Genomic DNA, 20079 nt, shown 5'->3' on the forward strand with positions numbered 1-20079 from the left:
CCTCTCAGAAATTTTGTGGAATGTCCCTGAATTTGTGTTTGATGTTTTCTCATAATTAGACTGAGGCTATGTGTTTTTAAGAAAATCAGGGAGCTTTGAGACGTACACTTCTCAAAGTATCATATTAGGTAATACATGTTGTATCAACATGACTTTTCATTGGTGATGTTAACCTTGATTACTTGGTTAAAGTAGTGCTTGCCAGATTTCAACAATGTAAAGTTATTTTCTTCTCTGTCTGTACTCTATTCCTTGAAAGCAAGTCATTAAGTCTAGCTCATACTTCCAGGGGAGGAAAACTAAGCTCATGCATCAGAGGGCATAGTAGCTACCAATATCATTTGGGATTCTTCTATAGGAAAGATGTGCTCCTTCTCTCCCATTTATTTTTCAATCATTTTATTTATATCAGTATGGATTCATGGATATTTATTCTTTGTGCTGTAATCTAATGCTATCACTTATTCAGTTGCTCAAATTATTCCAGTTTTGGCTACTGGCAGCTAAGTGATATTATATAAATCACTGAATCCTCCAGCAATCCAGTGAGGCAGGTACTGTTAGCCTTAGTTTACAGAAAAGAATCTTAGGCTAAGAGAAAGTAAGAAACCTTCCCAATGACATATCTTATTTGTGGCGAAGCCAGGATTTATACCTAGTAGTCTGACTCCAGAGTCTATGTGTTTAGTTTGGCTATGCTATGCTGCTCTCTAAGGGAAAGAATTGCTCCACAAATGTCAGTCAGAGGTAAGGCACTGAATCACTTCTTCTTAGACAGTATGTACAGAAAGAGCCACAAATGGTCAAAACTAAGCCTGCTGCCAGATGGGAGGAGGAAAGAGTGGTTAACAAAGGAAAGAGAAGGGATAATAGGAGCTTATAGGACAACTAATGTCATGGAAGGGAATAAAAAAGTTCATTGAAAGTGTAATCAATTTGGTTGCAGGGCCATAGAAAATGAGCCTATGGTAAGAAGTTTAGTGAACCGCAACACTGCAGTATAATGGAAGGATGGAAAACAAAACCAGATCTCAGGAGATCAAAACTGTTACAAAGGAAGAAGGTAAAGAAGTAATTTAATAAAGTGCAGGTTCAAGTAATTTTTTTCCAGGATGGAGGAGGACCTATTCACAGGGAATCCTACAGAGAAGGTGAGCCTCTCAGAAGGGAGGTGTTGAAGCTGTGTGCATGACAATGAGAGGGGACGGGGGCTAACCCTGGAGTTCAGGAACCTCTCCTCCTCACATACTGGAAGTAAGTCCAAGGATAGAGGAATTGCTCAGGTGAAGGTACAAACTTAGGATGATACCCTCGATTTTATTAGTAAAAATGGAAGCAAGGTCATCTGCAGACAGTGAAAGAAATTAGAGATGTCACCCAGCCCTGTCAGTGGCCAACATCCCTGGGTTGGTGTTTGGTAGAGCTGGTGAAATTGGACAAGCTAGAGTCATTCATGGTGATAGAAATCACCTAAGTGCAAGCAGAGATGCACTCAGGTTATCTGGATTTTTACTTGATTTTTTTTCAGATCAAATAGTTAAAACTAAATATTTTATGTAATTCTTGAAGACTCAGGATTAGTCTAAAATGTTCAGAATTAAGTATGATGCTAACTTATGATATGCTAGTCGAGAAAAATGCCTAATTGTAAAGAACAAATATAAAACTAATAGAAAAATAACTGTCACAAGAATGAAAACATTTTCTCAGGAATTTTTCTTCAATCAATTCTAATTGCAGAATTTTTCATGAATGTTCAACAGTTATGAATTTAACGTCAAAGGCTTCTGTATCATTTTTACTTATTAAATAGAAATACTAAGTTTGGGCAATGGTTTTTCTAAACTAAGCAAAAAATGCAGATAACAAGGGTTATTTCGAATTTCTTCGGAAATATTCTTAAAATATTAAAATAGGATTTTGGATTTTAATATAAGATACACTACTACACTGATAACACAGGGCTTTAAAAAAGTTCATTTCAGAAGCATTTTAATTTATGAAGCTACTGAGAGTGTTTTTTATATCCAGATAAAGGTCAAACATTGGGGGGAAAAATTGTATAAGAAGTTTATGAATTACTGACTTAACATATCCCTAAGTATTGTAGATTGCCCTCATCTAACATAGTTATAATACTATAGTATAAATAATTTCCTTTACGTCGACCAGAAAGAATTTACATTAAAACATATTATTCATATTTGTTATTTTATTATATATTATTGTATACAACTTTGATAATAAGGATATTATAAATCATACTTTAAGCAAAAATCTATGCATGATATATGTAAGCAGTAACATTTTGAAGAAAAAAGCCATGAAAGCATTTACCTAAAATTTAGTAACATCGAAAAACACTAGTTTGTGCATAGTAATGATTGAAAGCTTCATAATACACTAGAATACTGGTAAGTCTTCAGGTATTGTAAGAAAAACCTGGTATAGGAAAAGACTAAATTAGACACATCCATATCCTTAGATGTGCACATCATCTAGAAATAAATCCCACAATGTAGCAGTGCACTAAGTATCCTTTGTTTGGCACTTAACAATACAGACAAACGTGTATTTGGTTTAATGTGATTTTATTATTCTTAGATACATTTTAATTATTTTATATAGATAAAAATATACAATATTGCTTTTCAAACTTTTAATTTTATAACTGCATAACTGATTGTCATCATATTCATGATTAAAAAGCCTATTTTCCACTAAACAATTTATCCAGTAACATGTGGAAGACAGTAACAAAAATGGTTTATATAAGACTTATAATAAAAGGTTTAAATGTAAAAATAGAGTATTAATCTAGACCACTGGTCTAAATCCTTAGATACCTCATGCTGGAAACAAATTATGAAATGTTTCAGACAAATTTTTTTCAACACTTAAATTGAATGTACAGGTTTAAAGTTTTGACTGAAAATACACAGAACTGACAGATATTTTGTCCGAAGCCATTTTTATATACATTAATTTACTAAAAAAGTAAAAGAAATAAAAATTGTTTTTTTTTTTTTTTTTTGGAGACAGAGTCTCAGGCTATTGCCAGGCTGGAGTGCAGTGGGGCGATCTCGGCTCTGCAACCTCCGCTTCCCTGGTTCAGGCTATTCTCCTGCCTCAGCCTCCTGAGTAGCTAGGACTACAGGCTCATGCCACCATGCCCAGCTAATTTCTGTATTTTTAGTAGAGACGGGGTTTCACCATGTTGGTCAGGATGGTCTCCATCTCTTGACATCGTGATCCACCCTCCTCGCCCTCCCCAAGTGCTGGGATTACAGGTGTGAGCCACTGTACCCGGCCGAAAATTGTATTTTAATACATCTCAGTTTAGGATTCCATCAGATTTAAAAATAATACAGGCAAAATGTGTCTAAGCTCTTCAGCTCTCATATCTAAAGAAAAGAAGAGCTGAGTGCAGTGGCTCACGCCCGTAATCCCAGCACTTTGGGAAGCTGAGGTAGGAGGCTCACCTGAGGTCAGGAGTTTGAGACCAGCCTGGCCAACATGGTGAAACCCCGTTTCTACTAAAAATACAAAAATTAGCTGGGCATGGTGGCACATGCCTGTAATCCCAGCAAGTCGGGAGGCTGAGGCAAGAGAATCACTTGAACCCAGGAGGTAGAAGTTGCAGTGAGCCAAGATTGTGCCACGGCACTCCAGTCTGGGCAGCAGAGTGAGACTCTGTCTCAAAAAAAAAAAAAAAAAAAAAAGAAGAAGAAGAAGAAGAAGAAGAAAAGATGGTGTCATTTTTTCTTTTAAGCCATGTTAGGACAGTAAAGTTGGTAGGGTGATTAATTTGCCTGTTGGTAATGAAGATCAGTATATCATTAAAAACAACCTAAAGTTTGAAGGTAAATGAACTATGTGGTTGTCTTTTTTTTAATACCAACTTTAAGCAGTTGGATTTATTACTTGATTTCTTAGAAAGACACACTGATAAAGTATGTAAAGCCCCAACAAATTATTTAAGTGCATATATAAGGTATGGACTTTTTAAAATGAAAAACTGTGAATATCTTACAAATAATTTTGTTCATTATATCTATACAATGCACCATTCAATTCACTCATTACAATACTTGGCACCAAACCTTGCTATCTGCAATCTTAACACTCCTCAAATATGAGAAAAACACATAGTTTCCACTGTTCTAAGAAGCGAAATTTATAAAGTCAACACAATATATTATCAAGGATTATAGGTCTAAAACAGTTTTTAAAGACAATTTATACACATTGAAATGGGTGCTTTGCTTAATTAAAAGGCTAGAAATAAAGCTTCTTGCAATTTAATAAACATGGTTGCAGTTAACAGCAGATTTTTCACATTGCAACATTCAACTATCATCATGGCGATTTCAATAAAGGTAACGAGTGGTATATTTATTTCTTCTCAAAACACTGTTGAGGAATTTAAGTGCTATTGTCTTAATATTTTTATAATAATTAAGAAATAATTTGGAAAGACATTTTACTTTTAAATTTTTTCAACATAAGGCACACAGCAACATTTATAGTCTAGAAACAACTAAATTATGTAATAAATAATTATTTTTTCAATCATTATTTGCCCTTTACCTGAAGAAAGTAGGTATGTAGTAGAGTTAAAATATGCCTGAATTAATGAAAATGGTTGGATTTAGGAAACACAAATAATATTTGTGTGCAGAAAGACATTAATTTAAAAAAGAAAAAGAATACTTTATATAAAATATACATCCTAGAGTGTTATAGGTAGAAAAAAATGTGAGGCACTTAGATGAAACAGTGAAGGAGGAAAGCACTGAGATTATCTTTTTATAAAAAGCACCAAACCATTTATTTTAACATCCGAGATAAAAGCAGAGGTTAACATGATAGGAAAAACTAGTTTAGTTCTGTAACTTTGTATTTGGGGAACTAATAAGAATCCAGTAGTTCAAAACTCAAAGTATTTTATTTTTACTCTGACAGAAATAATTCAAATAGAGAATATTTTCTAATTTAAAAGAGTCTTAGTTTCCCTGATAAAGTTTTGTATATTTTGTGGTGCTCAGAATAATGTGAAATGTAGACGGTATCTCACTAATCTGTGGCAGCACCCTTTCTATCTTGACTATAGTATATGTAATTTTGAAACCATTTTTAAACTCCCTTTTCTAAAAGCAAAAATTAAAATTTGGTTTGGAATAATTGTGAATAGCATGCATCAATGCCTCCATGTGAACTTGCTGACGTCCAACGGTGACAGTTTTATTATTCCATAATCCTTCACAAACTAATTTAATCCAAAAACCAGGGTCAAAATTGGGCTTGGAATTACAGGAATTCACTGGATGTCAAATCAGGAAAAGGTCTGGCTTCTGACGGATGATGAAGTGGCTGAAGATGTGTGGTAGTCTGAGTGTTATTTATGTTATTTAATTCAGCTGGATATGTTTCATTTATAACTCCATTCTGAAACTGAAAACAAACATGGTGATGCAACTTATTGGAATAGATCTTCCAAGTATCTTAAGCCATTAAATAACATATTAACATGTATTTTTAAAATCTTACCCCTGAGAGTTGTAAACTTCAAGTTCCTTTACTGTTGCTAAATTTTAAATCTTTCACACAGTGAAGACATACTGACGACATATTATGTATTAGTTGCATTTATAACCTGTTTTTCCATTAATTTGACAGGAAATTTTGAACATGGTACAGATAAGTGATGCAGCTGTCTCATTTCAGATTGCCTTTGGGTCAGGCAGGAATTGATGGGTCAAACAGCACAAGTCAGGAACTACAGTTAAATATTCTCTGTCATAAGTAGGTTTGCTTTGACCAGGTTTCAAGTTATAGGTATCAATGAATTGATTTTATTCAGGAATCTTACACTGGAATGCAAAACTTTTCCAAAAAAGGCAGCTTCTGATTTTCTAAATGTTTCTAAATATTCCTAAAATATTACACCACAGGTATGATTTTCTTAACCGATTTCTTCTTCATAATATATTTTAATTAATGAATACTACTGAAAGCATAGTTCTAATTACAGAATCAAGTTACCAAAAGAAAATGCTCTGTCTTGTTTTCTTACACTGCAATGAATCTGGTTTCTATAACTGCTAGTAGAAAAAAGAAAAATAAAAAGGAAGGATGAAGATGTACAGCTCTGTAGAGTTTTATAGATTATACATCCTTTATATTTTAGTTAGTGGATGTTCTAGAAACTTTAAAACAGATTAAAATCATATCCTTAATTGCTTCAAATAAAATCTACCTTTGTAAAGCCTACGTAACTGGCTTCAGTAATCAAAATGTTAATTACTTCACAGATCCTCCAAAACATATATAAAATCTATAGTAAAAATCATACAACCTGTATCTTCAATGAATGGCAACACTGTAAATTCTTTAAATAAAAAGTTAGTATTACCTGCCCGGATAATGGTGAGTTTTAAATGATTTTTTCTCATTACTCATAACACAATTCATGTCAGCCATTCTCTTTAAACAAACTGTACAGAGAGGTGTCACCCAATAGAAATATAATGTGAGCCACATACAGAACTTAAATTTTTGGCTACAGTAGATTAAATAAAATACATTTCTAAAGTTAATTTTACCTGTTTCTTTTTACTTTTGTAATGCGGCTACTGAAAAAACTAATCTTTTCAACATGAAATCAATAATAAAAGATGAGATATTTTACATTCTTTTTTCAAGCCAATTCTTCAAAATCCAAAAATCCAATGTATATTTCACACAGCATATCTCAATTTGGACTAGCCACACTTCAAGTGCTGAACAGCTACTCAGTGGCTCAATACTGAGTGTCTTAGCTCAATAACATGTACTCTGGAGCATATGTAGGTCTATAGAATTATTTGGTTATTTACAAAGAAGCAATAAAAAGTAGTGAGGGGAAAACACTGCAAAGAACTTATGTGGTACTCATGCAACTCCTTATTCAAAATGTAATTTTACAGAATTAACTTCTGTACAATTCGCTTTACTCAAGAGTAAAATATACTTTCATAGCAATTTTGTGAGACAGACTATAACTGAATATTATTCAATTTGAATATAATTGAAGGATGTAAGGAATGAGAATAAGAAAAATCTTCACCATCCCTTTCTATTAAAAAGCTCATATACGATTAGACAAGCAAAATGTATGAAAAAAGCCAGAAAATACAATTAAAGATAAAGCTTCAGGTCATACTTTTAATTATTATACTCTAATACAGAGTAAACAGGGGTCAAGGAGCTTAATTTTAGTCAAGATATTCTTTAAAACTAAACTTAAATATACTTTAAAATGAACTAAATATTTTCTAATGGAAAAAGCATAAATGCAAACATGATGTATTCCTGAGTGGCCAGAGACAGCAGTTACTGACATTATGTTAACTTTTTTTTTTTAAGTGATCATTTTTAGATTTAAAGTGTGCTCACTGCCAGACGGATTCTGGTAACACATTTAAACAACAAAAATGCGCTATCAAGCTTGATTTCCATGACAGAAAGCCAGCTGAGTTACCTCTTTTAAGAAAGCCAGAAAAGAAAGCCATTCTACCTTAAAGGATGAAATGAGGATAGGGGAGGTAATGTGGAGGAACAGCTAGAGAACATGGAGGTGCCTAGGACTGAATTCCAGGGATATAATTAATCTAGGGTTTCAGAGGCATTGTAAGAAAGCACACTTAAATTTGAGTTTAACTCAATTTCAAACATATATAAAAAAATAGAGCTTTGAAGAAATTATTCTTAAAAATTGCAATACATTTTTTAAAGTTTGAAATTTTAAATAGCCATATAATTTTTAAAGAATCCAGAAAGAATGAACCAAATTATCTATTTTAAACCTAATACTTCTAAAAACTAATTTCACCTGGTAATTTAGGTCATCTTATATTAAGGACACATTCATGTTGCTTCATTCCTTGATATCTTTCTCCCTCATGAATTAGGTGAATGATATATTAGTAACATACTGGAAAAAGTACAGGCTTGTAAAAAAACAAAAAAAAAGGTAGTCACAGATATAATAAAAAATGCTGTCTCCATGAATGCTATAGATAATAGATTAAAATCAGCTGACATAAAAAATGTGTAACATGTCTATAAGGTAAAAAGAATCACTGAAAGATTTATTCAGTTTGATAACACCCTTACCTTGTTTAAAAATGCCTGTTGGCCTGGCAGTACTGGATTGTACTGCATCTGACCCACATGGGTGTGCTGAGGTTCTGGCTGGCACTGATACATTGACACGGCCCCAGCATAACATGTCTGAGGAGTTATTATGGCTGACTGTGGATTTAATCCATGCTTTTGGTTTTCAGGAACTTGTAAACAAGTGACAAAATCTTCTAAACTAGAAGTTGTGGGGTATGGGGATGGTTCAAAACTCCCCATAGGATAGTCCAGCTCTGTACATTTGGAATGTTGTGGTAATACAGGCTGATTACAGGAAATAAAGTTCTGTGTATAAGGCATAGAATCCATTTCAGATTTGTAGGGGAACTCTTGACTGATCCCATGCAAGTCTGAAAAGACATTATATTGTTGTGGGTCTTGCCGTGGACAACTGAAAGGCACGAATTGGTTAGAGTTCCAATTTTCAAACATGCCATTAACTTGCATGTGCTTCATTTTCTGACACAGTTGTTGCTGTGGCTCCACTACTACTTGCTTTTGGTGATGCTGTTGTTGCTGTTGCTGTTCTAGCTGTAGGTGTTCCTGTACCATACAGCTTGAGTTCAGAGCCAAGGACTGTTGCTGTTGATAATCTGAAGGTATGAAGGGAGACTTACTTAAAGAGTCTTGGACATACGTCAGGATTTCATCCGTTAAGTCAATGTCTCTGAAGTCAACCTCACCAGAAAAATCATTTCTGAAAAATTTTTCATTCTGCATGTGTTTGATGTCTTCAAAATCAATGCCTAGGTTTTTCATAATGCTGTACAAGTCACTGTTTTTACTATCTTGAAAGAGCCCTGGGTGACCTCCAGCAAATGAGTTCACATCCTGAGGCTGGTCAATTTGCTCATGTTTCAGGATAGTATCATTTCCCATCGGTGCAGTATTATCTTGCCAATTTCTGCATTCATTCATAGATTCGTTAAAAAAATTGTTTTCAAAAGGTGCAGTACTTGAAGTACTTGAAGCAGGATAGAGGTAAATAGACTCATCTTGTTGCATCATGGCAGCCAGGAGCGAACTAGGATTGAGAGAATCCTTGTTTAGAGTTGATGTGGTAGCAGAGTCTTTTCCACTAGTGCCATTTTTAGTCCTTAGTGGTAAGGGATCCATTATGGCAGGAAAAGGGTTGGTTGCCTCATACAACACAGCTTCTCCAGTGGTAAACATAAAAGGCAACTTCATATTTCGTTTTCGTAAATGCTCTGTTCCTTCCTCATCTCTAAAATTGTGTACAAAAAAGTCTTAGAAAAAATTCTATCAAACATTTTAAAATAAAAATAATTAAAAAAAGAAAAACGTAAAGCAAAATACATTGTAATTGAATTCAGAAAGGGACATATTTTATTTTCACCTCAATTATTCTCATGACTGGTGCTATAAAATTGTTTTTCAGACAAGCATATTTAAATGATTTAATTTTTAAAAAATAACTTAGTTAATTCCATGGTCAGGTTACATCCCTACCTGACACCCTGCAAAAAAAGAAAAAATAATAAATTTGTATGGAATAAAGATCTACACATAAAAACAGACCATGAGAATTTAGGGGCCAGGCATGGTGGTGCATGCCTGTAATTGCAGCACTTTGGGAGGCTGATGTGTGAGGATTGCTTGAGCCCAGGATTTTGAGACAAACCTGGGCAACATGCAAGACTCCCACCTCTACAAAAAAATAAAAATTAGCTGGGCATGGTGGCACAATGCCTACAGTCTCAGCTACTCTGGAGTCTGAGGCAGGAGGACTGCCTGAGCCTGGAGGTTAAGGCTTCAGTGAGCCACATTTGTGCCACTGCATTCCAGCCTAGGTGATAGAGTAAGATCCTGTCTCAAAAAAAAAAAAATAATAATAATAATGATAATAATAATAAAATAAAATAATTGGGAATTAGAAAGTTAAGAATCTGAAACAACTAACCTCTCTAATAAAACCCAGAAACTATAAAGACAAAGATTGGCATAATAATATGAAAATTACTTAATATTAAAGTATTTGTATTTTTGCAATAGAATTCTTAAAGAAAATATTTGTAACATATATAATGTATTTATAATTTAATATACTTATAAAATTTCATATCCATAATAAAGAGCTCCAATAGAGTCTAAGAGAGAGGCAAACAACTCAATAGAAAAACAGGTAAATGATACAAATGTAATTTATAAAAGAAAAATGTCATAGATGTAAAAAGATGCCCCCCTTCAGTAATAAATAAATGAAAACAAAATGTCTTAGTAACAGAAGCACACAAAATATCAAGAAATGTATACAAATATGAACACAATTAACAAACTAGACTTCTGATACATAAAAATAACAACATACTCCCAAACGACAGAACATGTATTCTTCACAGGATTACATGGGATATTTTACTAACATAGACCATGTATTAGATCATAAAATAAGTCACCACAAATTTCAAAAAAACTGAAATCCATTCAGATAATATTTTCTGACTACAATGGAATTAAGCTAAAAGTCAATCACAGAAAGGCAACTAGAAAAATCCCCAAACACCAAAAAGTACAGTAACACTGTATTTCTCTTTTTTTTTTCTTTTTATTATTATTATTATTATTATACTTTAGGCTCTATGGTACATGTGCGCAACGTGCAGGTAAGTTACATATGTATACATGGTAACACTGTATTTATAAATAATTCATGAATAAAAATAAAAGAAAATTAGCCAGTATTTTCAATTAAATAATAAAAATAAGATAGCAAAAGACGAGGGTTATAACGTTGTACTTAAAGGGAAACTGATAAATATGTTTAAGTATATATTTTTTAAAAGTTGCAAAAAATGATAAATTATACCCAAAGAAAGTAGAAGGAAGAAAATAATAATGAGCAGACATAATTAAAATTGAAAACAAATGTATAAAATAGAAAAAAATCAATAAACCAAAAGTTGGATCCTAATAAAGACTAATAAAATCTAATAAAAAAAAGTGCCTTCTAGAAACATTGATCAAGGGAGAAGCGACAAATTTGTAGAGGTACACACATACTCATGTACTTATATACATATGGTACACACATACTCATGTACTTCCACGGGTACTTATACACATACATACATTCACCATGTTCATGGGCTCAAAGATTCAGTATTAAAAAGATGTTAATTCTCCCCAAATGATCTACAGTTTCAAGGTAATTGCACTCAAAATCTCAACAGATTTTCAGGCAACTGCTTTCTAAAATGTATATGGAATTATAAAGGGCAAAGAAGAACCAAGGCAATCTTGAAGGAGAACAAAAAAGGCAAAACAAACAAAATGAAGACACTCTGACATAGAAATTTATAATAAAGATAGAATAATTAAGACAGTGTAATGCTAGACAAAAAAGACAACTGCACTAATGGAGCTATTAATAGAACAACACAATCCAGACAGAGAACCACAGACAAAATTCCCTGATCAAAATACAGTGCAGCGGGGAAACGATGACCTTCTCGGTAAATCATCTTTTCGATGTTACTGGTCAATTGGGTATACATATAAGGGCTGGGGGGAATCAATCCTTACCTCAAGCCACAGACAAAAATCAATTCTCCAGAGTGGGAGGACACATTTGCAATACAAATATTTGATAAAGGACTCATTTGCAGCATATGTAAGAAACTCTTAAAATCACTGCTGGGTTTAGAGAACATATTCTAAATAAAGCATTGTTATATTTTTCTTTTATTTTACCAATGACACTAGCTTTTCATGTGTCTTTCACATGCCCAGGATAAAACCGTAGAGTTTTATTATTCTTTCTATAGCTCTGCACATGTAGCTGCTCAATCAGGTTCGTCAATTCTATCTTCTCAATGTCTCTCACCTGTGCTCTTCTTTCCAGACGAATTACTTAAACTTTTCCATTTTTATTTACAGACTAAATTCTGCTTGAATTATTTTTATGCTTTCACATAAGAGGACTTATGAAAACAAAACTGTTAAAACAGGAAACATCATTTATGCTTACGTTAGTGGTCTCTGAGTTGCAATGATATAATCTGGTCTTCCATTTTTATAAAGCAGGCGTGCATTAGATTGGACCCACGTCCATCGATTGTTTTTTGTAAGAAGCCGGAAAACTATCATGCCACTTTCTCCAGTCTTAATCACTAAAATAAAATTAAAAAATTAAATTATCAAACCCCAAATCAATATATTAAAGTTTATTCCTAAAACAAAGCTCTTGTGACATAGTTCTGGATGTATTTCCTTTATCCCCAAAGACAATACATTTTAAACAAAAAATAATAAAAGGCATGGAAATAGTTTTTCAGAGTTGTTTTTTTTTTCCATTTTAGACTAAATTTATTATTTTAGATGTTAAAGGGAAGATTATGTACCAGACAATTCTAGTAACACAGGAAAGTAGAGAGAGAACATAAATTGGGAAAAAAAAATATTAAAAAATTATTTTCATTTTAAATAGGGAATATTTTCCTACAGCCTAATACTTTATAATTTTAAACTAGAATTATTAACATTATTATTGTTACAATATTAACATAGATTTATGAATTGATAATGATGTAATTTAAAAATTCCCAAGCAAAACTTCATGGGCCAAAATGGTTGTTTTTTAATAACTAAACAACAACATTTCTACATGGCAGGTGTAGACAAGTTAATGAACAAAGAGTGTAATCCTTGTTAATCATAATGATACGTTACTAAGTAGAAGTTTATCCATATACTTTATTTAAACACTTTACATTACGTAAGAATTTGAAACATGTACAACAGTATATGCCGTTTTTTTCTGACATGTTCATAAGGAACTACAACTTACTTCGGATATGGGACTCGGCACAATAAAGCATATCAGCTGCATGAAGAAACTGATATCCTGATCCTCTCGTGCACAGCTCTGCTTCAGTATATCCTAAAACAATTTTTCCTCTGTTTAAAATAAGAAAAGGTAAAATAAGAATGAATTAAGATTTAACATAAATGAAATAACTAAGATAAATTCATTGGTTTTACGCTAGTTTCTGCAATATGTTTTAGTTCACATTTAGAATTTCACAAAAGTAGATGTGAAATTAAACACATCTATGTAAACTGCTCTTCTTTGCTTATGATTGCAAATTTCAGTTTCAGTCTATTTTCTTTTCCTGAATAAATCCATGGAAATTAGTATGCTAAAAATGAATCTAATAGCGCAGATGTATGGGTAACAGAACATCTTCAATAAAAATCTGGAATGTTTTTATAATCTATTTTTAGGGAAGAAGGTTTTTCTAATTACCTCTCTGCATTCCCACAATAGAAAGGAGAAAAGCACTGATATGTTTGATATGATCTAAATGCTTAATATCAGACTCTTGCTCACAATTTGCTGAAAGTTACTAAAACTTCTGGGGCTAGAAATCAAATAACATTTGTGCCATTTAAAAATGTAAAACAAACCAACATAAATGTCATCAGAAGAACAAACCTTACTAATATATAAGAACATCATCATTTGAGACAAATATTGCAAAAAATTAAAAAGATGATTTGTGAGCCTGATTAAGTTATTTTACTGTAAAAGGCTACACTGGAAGAATATAAGATAATAGCCAATCTAATAATAAACAATATTACATACAGTCTACACTGTATGTTTTACATGCTAAGAGAGACTTACTGAAACATAATGTACATCCAATAAAATAAAAGTGAAAAAGTCTCACTTACTTGGCATCACAACCAATAGGTGTGAAGTCTAGTTTGTGTTTGGTTCTAAAGATAAAATTTTTGGTCCGGATTTCAAGTATGGATGGTGGCTGAAGTGGAGTAGCTATCGCAAACAAAGCCAACTGAGGTGGAAGTATTGATCCATCTTTCCCTTTCTTTTTCTGTCCATGAAGATACTTTAACCTCCCTTGGAAATTCATTGCCTTAAAAAAGCAACAACAACAAAAAAGTTCATTAAAATTAACAATATAAAATAGTGCCTTTTTAAAAGGCTCCATTATGGCTGCCTCTAGGGTTCTTGATAATTCTGTAAATATTCCTGAAGCTGGGAACTGTTAGTTTCTTTCATTCCTCTCTCCATGGGACGCCCATTAAATCTATCTCAAAGAGTAATACGAAAAATATTCTAAAGGGATAAGTGAATCACTCCTTGTTCCTAATGGTCATAACATGAAAACCTATATCATTTTCCAAGCTTGCCATTACCCTATCATTTTCACCTTGCACAGCTCCTTGCACACCAGGCAATCAATATATCCTGAATGGTGATAACGTCCTAAAGTAAACATTCATTTTCAAGCATACATGAACTATATCAGAGCTCATAGCATACTGCATAGTTCATAATCTTTTCTATAGAGGCAAAATATAATTTTATTAAGACACTAAAATGAATCATCATGAAAACATATAAAGAATGCAGAGCCCTACTGAGTAAAGATATGGAAGAAATTTAGAAGACAGGGAAAACAAAGGCAACTTAAACATGAACATGATATATTTAATTGCTTAAAACAATATCAACCAGTCCAAGGGATGGTTCTGACATCAAAATAATAGCAGCACAAGGAGGAAAAGACCCTCCTGCACACAGATATTCCACCTCAGACATACACTCACGTGTCATTTAACAAAAGGGGCACGTTCTGTGAAATGTGTCCTTAGGCAATTTTGTTATCCTGTGAACATCAGAGGTTAGGTACACAAACCTAGATGGTATAGCTTACTACGCATCTAAGCTATACAGTATAGCCTTTTGTTCCTAGGCTACAAACCTGTACAGCATGCTATCGTACTGAATACTTTAAGCAACTGTAACACAATGGTAAGTATTTGTGTATCTAAACATTGAAAATATACAGTAAAAATAAAGTATAAAAGACAAAAAATGGTATACCTGTATAAGAGCACTTATTGTAAATAAGGTAGGCAGGACTGAAAGTTGCTTTGGTTTAGTCAGTGAGTGAGTGCTGAGTGAATGTGAAGGCCTGAGACATTACTGTACACTACTATAGAGTTTATAAACACCATACACTTAGACTATGCTGAATTTATAAAAAATATTTTCCTTTTGGCCAGGTGCGGTGGCTCATGCCTGTAATCCCAGAACAGCTTACTGGAACTTTTTTACTTTATAAACTTTTACATTTTTAACTTTTGACTCTTTTGTAATAACACTTAAACACAGTGTACAGCCATACAAAAACATTTTCTTTCTTTACATCCTTATTTTATAAGCTTTCTTCTATTTTTTAATTTTTAATTTTTTTACTTTTTAAACTTTTTTTGTTTTTAACTTTTTTTGTTTTGTTTTTAAACTTTTTTTGTTTTAGTTTTTAACTAAGACACAAACCCACACATTAGCTTAGGTCTGTACAGGGTGAGGATCATTAATGATCCTATCTTCCACCTCTACATCTTGTCCCATTGGAAGGTCTGCGGGGGCAATAACATGCATGGAACTGTCATCTCCTGTGATAACAATGCCTTCTTTTGGAATATTTCCTGAAGGACCTGCCTGAGCCTGTTTTACAGTTAACCTTATTCTAAAATAATGATTAAAATAAAATAATTAAAAGTATAATAAATTTAAAAATAAAGTAAAATAATGATTAATAGTAAATACATTGTGATTTATTATTTTTTTATTTTCAAGTATTATGTATCATATATAATTGTATGTGCTATACTTTTTATATGACTGGCAACACAGGTTTGCTTCCATCGGCATCACCATCAACATGTGAGCAATGCTATGACATCATTAGGTGACAGGGATTTTTTGGCTCCATTATGATCTCATGGGACTACCATCATATACATGGTCTGTTATTGACCAAAGCATCATTATGCAGCACATGACTCTACATACTAATTGTTCATGAGCAATAATACTGGGAAAACTGTCTCAAAGCACAATTCTAATTCTGGGTCAGCAAAATCCTCTTCAGAAATAAACACATAAACAAAAATCATTGCTTGGTAATGTTAATTTAAGATGTGATTATCTGTCTCAAATTCCTTGTTATTCACAAAAAGAATATACAATATACTTTGTATTCTCTTCTCCTGCACTTGGTGACATGAGCTAAGGATACAATGAGATAACAGACAAGTCCACTCTGAGGAATCCTAAGCTGCTCCCTACAGTCAACTCCTATGCAGGTCTTCAGACTTTGTAACAAGAAAACAGCGTCTCCTATCAAATGATGATTCCACAATCATGAACATACAATCGTTTTTCTATGTGGCAGTTATTTGAGACATACGGAAAGGCCATAATTTTTCTGTCTAGCAGGCATTCAATCCCAAGATGGTAAGCATCCTCCTATTAAAAAAGGGCTACATAATTCTCTCGCACCTTAAAAATCCTAAAATAGTCAAAATACAAGGCTTCATGTTATTTCACTCAATCTTTGTTACTATAACCTAAAGAACAGTTTTCTGAGTTATAGAAGATAGTCAAAATCAGAAATAATTACTTTAAAATGTTACCTTCCTTTATCAAATTATTTGGTAGCAGATTTTTAAAGTTGAAATCAAAGATAACCAAAGAAAATTGGCTTAACTTTTTTTTTTCTATAACTTAATGTTAAACTAAATTTGGGCTGAAGATGCCTCTGCTCCTTAAGTCCTTACCAAGGAATTGCAACTTCATTTACTATATAAGCTAACAGAAAGCCTAAGAGTAGAATTAAACTTTTGTAACCAAATAGCTGAGTTGCAGTCAGTCACAGGTGGCCAACTAATCAGATCATCTTCAAATAAGGCAAATCCCAAGCTGTAATCAATCAAGCCATTTCTGTACCTCACTTGCATTTTCTGTTCATAAATGCTCCAGCCCATGTTTTTAAGTGAGCTCTCTGAACCTCTCTGGTTCTGAGGGTTACCTGATTTGGGAATAGTTCTCTGCTGAATTATATTTTGCTAAATTAAATTTGCCTCAAGCTTTTATTGTAACAATAGTAAAAGCCAGTATCATAAAATTTTGTACCTTACCAGAAAACCAGATGAATTATCCAGCAGACACCTTAGACGACATATGAAGCACCTCTCCATTAAAGGAGAGTTTTCTGGAGGAAGCTGGTCTGGGTTATAACAGACTACTGGCTGGGGAAGACCAGTGGCTTCTGTAGAAATAAAGGCAAAACAAAATTTACTTTCCATTTTGCTGTAAAATTAAACACTTGAATAGGTAAAATTTGTATTAGTTTCTAAACTGGAGTCTGTGTTCTGAATACAAAAAAATCATTTTCAAAGGAGCTAATGACAAGAAACTAAAAGTTTATTAAATATCACTTTTATCAGATAGAACTTGTGTAATTTTTTAAATTTTTATTGAGCTATCACTGTCAACAATTTTCATATTTTCTAATGCATTTTTCTTTTCTTAACACTTCAACAAATTTCCAAAAACATTTTTTGCATTGAGAAAAGCATTTTTATACTTGCATATGCTAGCTTACTTTTTTCTTTGGTGCATTTTAAACACAATAATTTACATGCACTCAGGTATCAACCTTGTACCTTCCTTCCATCTTTCATGAAGCTACTACTTATTTTTATAAAATATGTTACTGACTATGGCAATACTCTGTTGCCTGAAACTCATTAATGGCTCTCATTTGCCAAAATATTCCTTAGCTCATCAGGCTCTTTGTGACCTAGCTGTGGCCTATGATTGCAGACTTTACATCTTTCCACTACTTCCCTATCATGGAGTTCTATGACCCTACAGGTTCCCAGCCTCCTTTCACAGAATCATATTTAAAAACTACCAACACTATTTTTTGTACCATCAATTCTTACCTTCAATTCCTTGTCCAGACTCTGTACACTGAGAAGGATTTAATGCCCAGTGTAGCTGACGCTGAAATTCAGCTCGGTCTTCAGTATGGATAAGTTCATATACACTCTGATGTATGACATCAGACTAAAGAAAAAAGATACAAGGAATACAACAAAAGGACTGATTAAAAAATGTGGCTAAATTAATTTTAAAGCCTATTTAGATTAGTGGGTGCTTGCCAGTGGTGATGAACACGAATTGAATGATTCCTAAAATTCCCTAGTCACCTAAGATAGAACCTAAGGTAGAAAAAGCTAGAGAGACTGGCACTACAACAGATAAGCCAAAAGTTACTTGTCATCAGTTCCCAACATGAATGCTCTTGCTCAAATAAGTCACATCCCCATTCCTTAAATGCAACATATTAAAATCTGTTTATGTTCCATATCCATTTGTTAATGTTTAGATTCTTATCTCTTCCATGCAGCTTTTCCTAACCACCCAGGCCTCTTTGACTTCTCTAAGCTTAATGGTGTTCTTTATGTATTTCCTTCACTGTTCTCTAAAATTTTCTTCATATAAAATTTTCACTCCAGGTAGACTCCACAAGAGCAAGGGATTGTGCCTTGACCATATTAAACCCACTTTCCTCCTCTTGCCTCTCACCATTTACTACGGTGCTGAGCCCTTAGTGCTTAAACCAGAGTTTTCCTTTTTTTTTAACTGCAAGTTATGATAAAAAATACATTTCCATCTGTCACAGGTGTGTGCACAGACATAAACACATGGAAAAGTTTCACCAAACACTTACCATTATTACATGAGATAATACTGTGTATTCTATATTATTTTATTCTCTACTAAACAACTAAAAAACAGTTTGATAGTGATGCACTGTCTTGACTGCATACCCAGGAGCGAGTCACAACTTGCAGTTTTAAAAATGGTGTCTTAATCTACCACTTGCGTCAGATATGAATATTCTTTCAGGAAAAAAATCCATGTGTATATGCGAGAAAAAAATGGATTGGAAAATGGCTAATCTCTTTGATTTTCTTACTAATATAAATCACAATATCAAATCATGATTAAGACAGTAATATAATTCATTAGGCTTCAAACAGTCTTTTCTATGGACATTAATATATTTTCTTTAGAATGCAAGAAATCAGGAGTTTAGACTTTGTGGTAGTAGTAGTAGCTAGATACCACTACTTTAGTCATCTACACTTAAATCTTCCTAGGAAACTAATCTTCTCGTATTAAATCACCTTGATGCCAACCCTTACACAATTTCCAGAAGCTGCATCTGAAACACAAGTTGAAATATACACATCCCCTGTAACAAAACCCTTCAGTGGTTTCCACTGGGTATATAATATAGTCGAAGCTCTAGTCTATGTAACTATTAAGACCAGCAGCCTTGTGAGCTTGATAGAAATGCAAATTCATGGGCCCCACTGTGAACTACTGATTCAGAATATCTGACAATGGGGTTCACAGGGATGACCAAGTTTTATCAAGGTCTTCTGGTGATTCTTGTGCACATTACAATTTGAGAACCAGATATATGAGAATAGCAAGCATTCAAATGTTACAATCTGTTCTCAAACCATAAAAGATGTTCTTGTCCTTCAAATATATCAAATATTTATAATTCCATCTATTCACTGCTCATTCAATAACATCAAACAAGTCAGACACATTTGTTTCCTTCAATGACTTCCAGTTTAATGCTTACAGTACACTTCAATATTTCTATGTTTTCTTGACCACTCACCTGCTACACATTATTTAGGTCAGCTTATATACCATTTGATTTAGGATAACTTCCATAATCCACATATATCAGAATTAAAGGTGTAAATCATAGGATTTTACTTGTACTTTTTAACAGCACCTCATTCATTTCATAGTTGTCATATATCCTCTGCTATCCATAAGTTATTTGATAGCAAATAATTTTGTATCTTCTCCCCTAGACCCTATGTGCCTGAAAGTTTCTTATATATGAGATTCTTGATAAGCGAAAGAACACAGTAACCATGAATCACATAAAGGTTTAAAGGAATTATAGTGCAGTAAATTATTAATATTAGAAAAAATTATTAGCTACAAATACATACTGTATT

General features: G+C 33.1%; 1 protein-coding gene across 1 annotated transcript in view; it reads right to left on the minus strand.

Annotated features, from left to right (window-relative positions):
* Window positions 1-2953: 2953 nt before the first annotated feature.
* Window positions 2954-20079, minus strand: part of AHR (aryl hydrocarbon receptor) — a 47060-nt gene continuing 29934 nt past the window's right edge. Inside the window, exons 5-11 of the mRNA XM_054496857.2 lie at window positions 17968-18091; window positions 17158-17288; window positions 13879-14081; window positions 12989-13098; window positions 12170-12311; window positions 8158-9406; window positions 2954-5454 (exon numbers count right to left, since the gene is read on the minus strand). Coding sequence (XP_054352832.1) covers window positions 5311-5454; window positions 8158-9406; window positions 12170-12311; window positions 12989-13098; window positions 13879-14081; window positions 17158-17288; window positions 17968-18091 — 2103 coding nt within the window. The 3' untranslated portion in view covers window positions 2954-5310. The remainder of the gene's footprint in view (window positions 5455-8157; window positions 9407-12169; window positions 12312-12988; window positions 13099-13878; window positions 14082-17157; window positions 17289-17967; window positions 18092-20079) is intronic.

This window comes from Pongo pygmaeus, chromosome 6 (genome assembly GCF_028885625.2).
Source record: "Pongo pygmaeus isolate AG05252 chromosome 6, NHGRI_mPonPyg2-v2.0_pri, whole genome shotgun sequence".
NCBI lineage: Eukaryota > Metazoa > Chordata > Mammalia > Primates > Hominidae > Pongo > Pongo pygmaeus.